We start from the raw sequence: 10,636 nt of genomic DNA on the forward strand, positions 1-10,636 counted from the left end.
TTTCAGAAATAGAATCACAGACCTCCCTGGCCCCACACTCAACCCACATGAGAGCGTTAAGCCAGGGGGGTGAGAAGCACTGCCCAAAATAAGTTGTGCAAATATAGGCACCTGACTAAGACACACAGCTAAAATGCACATCTTTAAATGTGTATAGCACTAGCTGTAAACCATTGGAGGTTGCTGATGGAAGGACGGCTCTTAATGTCTGGAACGGAATAAATGGAATGGTATCAAACACTTGGAAACCATTTTCAAAAATGTTACTGAGTTACAGTTCAAATAAGGAAATCAGTCAATTGAAATAAATTCATTAGGCCCTAATCTATGGATTTCACATGACTGGGCAGGGGCGCACTGGGGGTCCAGGCCCAGCCAATCAGAATTAGTTTTCCCCCACAAAAGTGCTTTATTACAGACAGAAATACTCAGTTTCATCAGCTGTCTGGGTGGCTGCTCTCAGATGATCCTGCAGGTGAAGAAGCCAGATGTGGAGGTCCTGGGCTGCAGTGATTACACGTGGTCTGTGGTTGTGAGGCCAGTCGGACATACTGTCAAATTCTCTAAAACAATGTTGGGAGGCGGTTTACGGTAGAGAAATTAACATTCAGTTCTCTGGCAACAGTTCTGGTGGACAAAACTTGAGACATCTGTGGCATTGTGTTGTGTGACAAAACTGCACATTTTAGAGTGGGTTTTTATTGTCCCCAGCACAAGGTGCAGCTATGTAATGATCAGGCTGTTTAATCATCTTCTTGATATGCCACAACTGTCAGGTGGATGGATTATCTTGGCAGGGATATAAACAAATTCGTGGACAAAATTTGAGAAATAAGCTTTTTGTGTGTATGGAACATTTCTGGGATATTTTATTTCAGCTCATGAAACATGGGACCAAAACTTTACATGTTGTGTTTATATTTTTGTTCAGTCTATAGTTTTCTTTACCATGAAAAGCAAATATTTAAAGGTGGGGATGAAAGAGAAACGTAAGTTTCCAACGTATCTAATATGAAAAACAAACAAATATAATCTGTTAATAATTAAGACTGATTATTCAACATTGTTTTATATATTTTTCTTCTGTGAAGATGTGTCAATATTTGTATATTTAAAAAAAGTTCGCTTTAGTACTTTGAGTGTTCAGGCTAGGTTTTAGTTGCCGTATGATGTACAAAGTCACGTGTGCAACAATTTAGCGAGCATAATAAAGTTAAGACAAAGAGACAGGAAGTAAAAGATCAGTTAACTTCCAGACGGTTCTACACCATGGTAGATTTCTCTGGGGAGGACATGGTGAGGTAACAGTGAGGTCTCGTCTCGCCAGGTTCAGTGATCAGGTCATCATGTCCCACAAACAGCAGCAGCAAAGGGCCGTCCAACAGGCCGTGAGACAGGCGTGCTCCCCTCCGCCTCCGCCATCTCGACTCCTGTCCTCCACCACATACACTGATAGAGACGAAGACAAAGAGAAGTTATTCAATGCTGTATTCTCAGTCCCTCTTATCTACACACATCACAGGAGGTTGGTGGCACCTTAATTCGGGAGGACGGGCTCGTGGTAATGGCTGGAGCGGAATCGGTGGAATGGCATTAAATACATCAAACCCATTCCATTTCAGCCATTATTATGAGCCTTCCTCCCCTCAGCAGCCTCCACTGACACACATGCATGTTCATAATATTGGAAAAACAAAAAGCTTGTATCCATTATTTAGACACTTACACTAGTAATTGGCCAGAGCTAGGCCACTCCATGTTACGACACTCGTTAGCTATCTGTCATTAATTCGTACAACTGTCAAGGCACTAGTAATGTCAATGTGTGCTAAGGGAATGAGGGCAGATTCACAAACCCTCACTTCTGGCAAGAGCGAGGTGGGTTTAGACTGGGAGCTGGAATTGGATGCCCCTGTGGTCTGATCAGACTCTCACTGAGTGGAACTCCATTGATTAGGGGTGACCACTGTCAGAAGCAGGGACCGAAGGAAAGTGGATCAAGCCAGCAGTTCTGCCATTAGTGTCATATCTCTTCAATGGGTAGCGGGGTTAAGTTGAATTTCATTCCTATGAGCGTTCAAATCCATTTAATCACTTTGGCCTCGTCACAAAGCCAGAGATTGCCTGGCCCAGACTGTCTACATGCTGGGAAAATTATATATTAGTGTTCATTCAAATCAAGTTTATTTTATATAGCCCTTCGTACATCAGCTAATATCTCGAAGTGCTGTACAGAAACCCAGCCTAAAACCCCAAACAGTAAGCAATGCAGGTGTAGAAGCACGGCGGCTAGGAAAAACTCCCTAGAAAGTCCAAAACCTAGGAAGAAACCTAGAGAGGAACCAGGCTATGAGGGGTGGCCAGTCCTCTTCTGGCTGTGCCGGGTGGAGATTATAACAGAACATGGCCAAGATGTTCAAATGTTCATAAATGACCAGCATGGTCATTTGAGTTGTACTAGCCTACTCTACAAATATCACTGACAATTCTGCACCTCACATCAAGAATCCTTTCTATAAAAAGGTAAAATAGTTGATTTATGCATATACTGTATGTACAGGCAGTGGTTAAGTTGTGCCTCAGCTTCACGAAACCTGGCTCCTGCACCTTGGGTTAAAGGCAGGGTTTTTCTGCATGGAAAAGTATTGGGCAGGCCGCCTAATATTTATTTTATGGGCCACCTAAATCCAAACAGTCAAAAAAGACTAGAAATGAGTTCATATTTTTCAGGATGGAAAAACATTTCAGTGTAAACTTAAACTAAAACCAAATATACACTTTATACCAAATATACCAAACATTAGGAACATCTTCCTAATATTGAGTTGCACCCCCTTTTGCCCTCAGAACAGCCTCAATTGGTCGGGCATTGACTCTACAAGGTGTCGAAAGCATGTTGACTCCAATGCTTCCAACAGTTGTGTCAAATTGGCTGGATGTCCTTTGGGTGGTGGACCATTCTTGATACACAGGGGAAACTGTTGAGAGTGAAAAACCCAACAGCGTTGCAGTTCTTGGCACAAACCAGTGCGTCTGGCACCTACTACCATACCATGTTGAAAGGCACTTACAATTCCTCTGAATAGTACACACACACAATCCATGTCTCGATTGTCTTTTAAGGCTTAAAAATCATTCTTTAACCTGGCTCCTCCCCTCCATCTACTCTGATTGAAGTGGATACTACACTGATTAACAAGTGACATCAATAAGGGAGCATAGCTTTCACCTGGATTCACCTGGTCTGTCTATGTCATGGAAAGAGCAGGTGTTCCTAATGTTTTGTACACTGTAGAGAAAATAATGAGCCTATATTTTTTTAATGACCAAAATCACCAAAATTACTAACAATCACCAAAATAAAAGCTAGACAGTCTAACATTTCCAAACATTATGCATTCAGGATCATTTTTGTCATGGTATGGGGCCCTTCTTTTTGTCATGGTATGGGGCCCTTATTTTTGTCATGGTATGGGCCCCGGGCGCTGACAACTTGGACGTCGATTAAGTCAGCCCCCACACCAATCTGATTCAGAGGGGTTGGGTTAAATGCGGAAGAAACATTTTAGTTGAATGCATTCAGTTATGCAATTGACRAGGTATCCCCTTTCCCTTTATTGAATTTGTTATCATGTTCGAGTCACTCAGATAAAATAAATCATGGCAAAATGTGTAATATGTAAGGAAATTACACTACACGACCAAAAGCATGTGGACACCTGCTCGTCGAACATCTCATTCCAAAATCATGGGCATTAACATAGAGTTGGTCCCCCCCTTTGCTGCTACAACAGCCTCCACTCTTCTGGGAAGGCTTTCCACTAGATGTTGGAACATTGCTGAGGGGACTTGCTTCCATTCAGCCACAAAAGCATTAGTGAGGTTGGGCACTGATGTTGGGCGATTAAGCCTAGCTCGCAGTCGGCTTTCCAAATCATCCCAAAGGTGTTCGATGGGGTTGAGGTCAGGTCTCTTTGCAGCCCAGTCAAGTTCTTCCACACTGATCTTGACAAACCATTTCTGTATGGATCTCGCTTTGTGCATGGGGGCATTGTCATGCTGAAACAGGAAAGAGCCTTCCCCAAACTGTTACCACAAAGTTGGAAGCACAGAATTGTCTAGAATGTCATTGTATGCTGTAGTGATTAATATTTGCCTTCACTTGAACTAATGAGCCCGAACCATGAAAAACAACCCCAGACCATTATTACTCCTCCACTACACTTTACAGTTGGCACTATGCATTCGGACAGGTAGCATTCTCCTGGGATCCAGATTTGTACGTCGGACTGCCAGACTGATGAAGCGTGATTCATTACTCCAGAGAACTGCTCCAGAGTCCAATGGTGGCGAGCTTTACACCACTCCAGCCGACGTTTGGCATTGCGCATTGTGATCTTATGCTTGTGTGTGGCTGCTCGGCCATGGAAACCCATTTCATGAAGCTCCTGACGAACAGTTCTTGTGCTGACAGTTCTTGGCTGTGTGCTTGATTTTATACACCGATCAGCAACAGTGTGTCTGAAATAGCCGAATCCACTATTTTGAAGGGGTGTCCACATTCTTTTGTAAATATAATGTTGGTTTAAAACTGCAAATGTTCTATCAGCACCATGGCAAGCTGTGTAGAATTACAGGAAATTAGCTTTAAAACAATTTTCTTTTTTTATCTCAGACCCCATTGTAAAATGTATAGAATTGCAGGAAATTAGCTTTACAACAGCAATATTTTGTCACTGCGGCCAACAGGAGGGCCTCAAACATTTTTGGTCGGCGGTGACGCCATTGGCCAGGCCCACTGTCACACCCACCACCATTTTGATCCAGAAAAAAGATCCAGCACCTTACGGATCCAAAGACAAAAGTAGAATAAAATATATATTTTTTAAAGGTTAGGGTTAAACTAACCCTTGTATCCACCACAGGATGCAACAGAATATAATTACCCAACAGGATAAGAAAGAATTTCAACTGTGATATACAACTATATACACAAGCAAGCTGAAAGCTAGAACTTACAACATAAGGCTTCAATTGGGTGCAACAGCACCAAGAGTGGAAGGCCTCTGTTAAGAACATCCATCTCACTGATGGTTGATAAGTATGTACAAGGTTCACAGTATGCTCACTTACTGTATCTGGGTTGAGAGAGTGTTTCCCCATAACACACAAAAAGCTGTTCTGTTTGACTAACAGTTCTTGTTGCAGCAAGATAGGCACTCAATGCCCTAACCGGGAAAAGTGTATGCAACTCACGACTCTTCAGTGAGGAGTAGGAATGCAGGTGAAATGCTGCTATGATTAAGGGTTGGTTAACATGTGATGATGAAAGGACCTTAGGTAAGAATGCTGGATTTGGCCAAAGCACTGCCTTAGATCCATATTCTGCTAAAGTGAGGCATAAAGGATGGGTAGAAAGCACATGTACTGTAATTCTCTAACACGCTTGGCTGAAACCATAGCCAATAGAATGGCAGTCTTGACTGAGATCTCCCATAGCTCAAGTGAAGACAGGGGCTCAAATGGTGGACTCATAAATGATCATAGTACAACATCTAACTCCCATGAGGGTACTGAAGTAGCCTTGGGTGGCCGTAGCCTGAGGGCACCTTTCATGAATTGTGATACTAGAGGGTGTGCCCGTAGTAATGCATCCACAATCTGGTCATGACCCATAGAGATGACTTTCTATGTAGATGGAACTTCCCTGCAGCCATAAACTCCTAGAGGAAAGCTTATCAAATGGCTACCCGGACTATTTGCATTGCCCCCCCCCCCCCCCCCCCTTTTTACACTGCTGCTACTCGCTGTTTATCATCTATGCACTTTACACCTATCTACATGTACAAATTACCTCAATTGCCTCGACTAACCTGGACCCCCGCACATTGACTCGGTACTGGTACCCTCTGTATATAGAGCCTAGTTATTGTTATTTTATTTGTTGCTCCTTTATTTTTTTACTTTCGTTTATTTAGTTAATATTTTCTTAACTTTTATTTTTCATCAAACTGCATTGTTGGTTAAGGGCTTCTAAGTAAGCATTTCATGGTAAGGTCTACTACACTTGTTGTATTCGGCACGTGACAAATAAAATGTTTTTTGATTTGACTAGATTAACATCAACTACTCACAGCACCTCCGAGTTGCTGAAGAACTGTAATCCGAAGGGGATTAATAGCAATCTCGTAATGTAAAACACAAACGTGAGTGAAGAAAGACAGAATGTCACACCACACTGCCTTTTATAGTGACAGGTCACATGGGTACAGTAAGGGTGTGGCGTGACTGCAAACATCTTTGATATTAAGTATCTCAATCACATCGCGTGAAGGGGAAGGAGTTCTCAGAGGTCATTTGGCAATCCATTACGAAGACTAAAAAGAACCCTAACACCAATTTTGGCCTATTATCTATCTCTAACCCTTAGTCTTATAGTCAACCCTGGCTTAACCTAACCCGACCAAAATAGGGCTCCCCACCTCTGAATTCCCTATTTAACCCCTGTATACAATAGTCTATTCAGATACACAGCCAGACAAAAGTGGGTCAGTGGGTTATTCTATGTATTACATTTCCATAGCTGCTTCATAATTCCAAGATCTCACCTGTGTTCTTAGGGGCTTCTCCATACATTTGTGCACCAGGGGGTGTATCCTGCCATCCTAACTGTGGCTGAGGGGGAATCTGGTAACCCTGGTAACCTGGCTGCCCTTGGTATAAACCTGGGGGTCCTGGGGGGAAGTTAGAGTAGGATGGATCTGTGGGTGGATAACCCGGAGCAGGGTATCCCTGGGCTGGGTATGCCTGATCTGGGAACCCTTGGGGTTGGTACACAGGGGCCATGGGGGTTGGATACCCAGGTGCTGTAGGGGCAGGGTATCCTGGGGCAGAGGGGCCGGGGCCCCCATAAGGAGGCGGCTGATCAAAATTCATCGGTGGACAGCAAGACGAATCCGCCTAGGAATATGGGAAATCACAAAACAACAAAAGCATAAATATGGCAAGTGACAAGTAATGTCTCTGACCAAATGTCAGAAACATAATGAGAAAGCCACGACAATTGACTGTCAGATTCCCTTGTAATTGGAGTGGAGAATGTGCATGCTGCTTATGTTTAACTGAAAACAGTCCAATCTAGTGAATGAGAGCTTTGTTGCCCTGCTGCTGCAGCGAGTGGGGTGATGTCAGCCCTGTGACTGACTGTGAAAGACTGACTCAGTCTGAGAGGTGACATTCCACTCTGGAGGCACAACTATTTTAACAGTGTAATGATAATGAGTGAACAAGGCCAGAGTCTGAATTTAATTATAGGCAATACTTTCCACTTCCACAGACACAGTTAATCAGGAGACGTATGTGGATCATATGGCCAAGAGCCCATTCAGTGGCTGGCTATTCCAATCCATAAAATACTATTCTAGGGTAATTTGTTCAGTTATTGCCGTTTAAGAAAAGGTCAACTATAGTGTAGGCAGCTTCAGCACCAAAGTTATATTCAAACTTTCCTTAGTTTACTTAAGACAGATTCTAGACATTCAACATTCAAGAATAAATAAATAATGCAGACCATTTCTACTCTTCCCTTGTTAAAACGACCTATAGTGTGTCTGTATTACCTCGGGTTGAATGAACTGTAATCTTTAATGTGCGTTTCTTTCTCTCTTCTTGGTTCAGATTGGCATCAACACAGCCTTTTTCTTGATTTACGTTGTATAATCCATTGAGTGTTGCTTGCTGGCGTGCTCCTCCGTTTTCACTGGCTGCAACGGAAAACTGGCTGATGGGTGCGTTGATGTTGATGTCTTCGAGACAGCTGAGCCGGTCGGCCGATTTTGGCCTACTATCATCTGACTCGGTTTTCCCCCCACCTCTCATAACCTTACGTCACAACCATGAGTAATTTCACTCTCTGCTGATCACACTCACATTTTAACTTTACATTGGTGGCATTTCATTGTAATACTACTAGGGTAGTAGGGGGTAACTACCCCCCCCTGTAATCCATATAAAGACCACAAGATGTCAACAAATTATTTTCCCAACACTTTTCTTGGCTGCAACTGCTCTGCTCAACAAAACATGTCCTCTGTGTCATCACAACTTTTGGAGATATTTCAACAAAACGATTTTGTGGTAAGTTGTAGATATATTCCAATGAAGTTAGATCTATAATTGTTTTTTTAAATATACAAGTAAATAATCCACTTGTTTAGAGAGAAAAATGTTGATACTTTTTTTGTAAAGTAGTATAGTTAGCTAACGCTCTTTTGTACATTGCGCTGTAACGTACAATTTAACTTATTTTAGCACCCAAAAAACATAATACTTCCAGGTCAATGAACCTATGAACACCATTGTAAAGCACAATTTCTCCCCCTTCCAGCAAAATCAATGACAAGACCTTCATGCTGCACGTCTCTGCATAATTGAAGAAGGAAATTATCTCTGTCGGATCTTTTTAAAAATGTCAGGTGGGGAAGCGAAACCTACTGCATAGGGAAATGGGGAGATAAGCCGTGTGGGGAAACTGCTTTTTTCACCCGATCTGTCCAACTTATCACCTCTAAAATATAAATAAAACACTATAAAGAGTTATATAATATGTCATTACATACCTATTTGAAGGTTTGTGTCGAATTTGAATCGGGTTTTTAGGGCAGCGCTAAAGTAATCTTCAGAAGTAAACAGCGGCTGTAGCGGCTGTTGAGAGTCATGATGGCTTGCAGTGATAACGCAAAAAAAATTATGCATTCAGTTTTACAATTGACTAGGTATCCCCCCTTACCCTGTCCCTTTCTTGTTTTTAATCTGCGAGAGAAGTGCTACGTTTCTACTTATCAGTCACACACCTCTCATTAGGACTGTGTGTGTGTGTGTGTGTGTGTGTGTGTGTGTGTGTGTGTTTTCTGGTCTACATCTGTGTGATGCCTCAAAAAGCATCTTGCTTAAATCAGTTTATTCCAGTTCCGAATTAAAATGATTTATTGTATTTTAACAGCAACTATTCCAACCTAGACAGATATGTAAGAGGGATTTTAATAGGGAAAAATAAACATGAATAGCTATTTATATGGGTATTTAATTTAATTGTTATTTGTCTATATTGCATCTGTTTTAGGTATAAGGGCAATGAAATGTGCTGATATTTACATATAGTCGCCAGTTTTCATAAGCTTGGGTCCCAGGAAAACACAGAATTTCTAATTTGGGTCCCAGGGTGAAAAAGTTTAAGAACCCCTGCTTTAATGATTACAACATGCCAAAGATTAGGCTACCATATCTCACATTCTCCCACATTTAAGGTTGGCAACACAGGGAACCCAAACATGAGCAAAAAAACRGTACTAWTAATACAGAAGGTATTACCCTTTATCACATAGGTACACTACCGGTCAAAAGTCTTAGAACACCTACTTGTTCAAGGGTTTTTCTTTATTTTTTWWAAATTGTCTACATTGTAGAAGACATCAAAACTATGAAATAACACATATAGAATCATGTAGTAACCAAAAAAGTGTTTAACAAATCAAAATATATTTTATATTTGAGATTCTTTAAATAGCCACCCTTTGCCTTAATGACAGTGTTGAACACTCTTGGCATTCTCTTAACCAGCTTCACCTAGAATGCTTTTCCAACAGTCTTGAAGGAGTTCCCACATATGCTGAGCACTTGTTGGTTGCTTTTCCTTCACTCTGCAGTCCAACTCATCCCAAACCATTTCAACTTGGTTGAGGTCGGGGGATTGTGGAGGCCAGGTCATCTGATGCAGCACTCCATCACTCTCCTTCTTGGTCAAATAGCCCTTACACAACCTGGAGGTGTGTTGGGGTCATTGTTCTGTTGAAAAACAAATGATAGTCCCACTAATCCCAAACCAGATGGGATGGCGTATCGATGCAGAATGTTGTGGTAGCCATGCTGGTTAAGTGTTACTTGAACTCTGTGAAGCATTTATTTAGGCCGCAATTTCTGAGGCTGGTAACTCTAATGAACTTATCCTCTGCAGCAGAGGTAACTCTAGGTCTTCCATTCCTGTGGCAGAAGACCCAGAGTTCTTGCCATAATATGGACTTGGTCTTTTACCAAATAGGGCTATCTTCTGTATACCTTGTCACAACACAACTGATTGGCTCAAACGCATTAAGGAAATTCCACAAATTAACTTTTAAGAAGGCACAGCTGTCAATTGAAATGCATTCCAGGTGACTACCTCATGAAGCTGGTTGAGAGAATGCCAAGAGTGTGCAAAGCTGTCATCGAGGCTATTTGAAGAATCTCAAATATAAAATATATTTAGATTTTTGACACTTTCGTGGTTACTACATGATTCCATGTCTCCACTATTATTCTACAATATCGAAAATAGTACAAATAAAGAAAAACCCTTGAATGAGTAGGTGTCCTAAAACTTTTGACCAGTAGTGTATGTGGTGACAAACTGGATCAGAACATCTAGTGCTTTCTCAGCCAGGCAGGAGACTGCTTCCTGCTGTAGATAAGAAACCCAGAACTTTGTGTTTGCCTCAAAAAGTATCTTGCTTCGGTTTATTCCATTTCAGAATAAAAAATATKACTTGTATTTTAACAGCAACAGTTCCAACCTAGACTCAAACCTAATTTCTACAGTAAG

At 41.7% G+C, this 10,636-nt stretch overlaps 1 protein-coding gene across 1 annotated transcript; it reads right to left on the reverse strand.

The window, feature by feature from the left end:
• Window positions 1–295: 295 nt before the first annotated feature.
• LOC111980235 (cysteine-rich and transmembrane domain-containing protein 1-like) lies at window positions 296–7,921 on the reverse strand. The gene is made up of 3 exons (XM_024010919.2): window positions 7,620–7,921; window positions 6,609–6,960; window positions 296–1,449 (listed from the first exon to the last, which is right to left on the reverse strand). The coding sequence occupies exons 2-3, from the start codon at window positions 6,934–6,936 to the stop codon at window positions 1,337–1,339; spliced, it is 441 nt and encodes a 146-aa protein (XP_023866687.1). The 5' UTR covers window positions 6,937–6,960; window positions 7,620–7,921; the 3' UTR covers window positions 296–1,336.
• Between the last annotated feature and the right edge of the window lie 2,715 nt (window positions 7,922–10,636).

Source organism: Salvelinus sp. IW2-2015, linkage group LG20, assembly GCF_002910315.2.
Source record: "Salvelinus sp. IW2-2015 linkage group LG20, ASM291031v2, whole genome shotgun sequence".
In the NCBI taxonomy this organism is placed as follows: Eukaryota; Metazoa; Chordata; class Actinopteri; order Salmoniformes; family Salmonidae; genus Salvelinus; species Salvelinus sp. IW2-2015.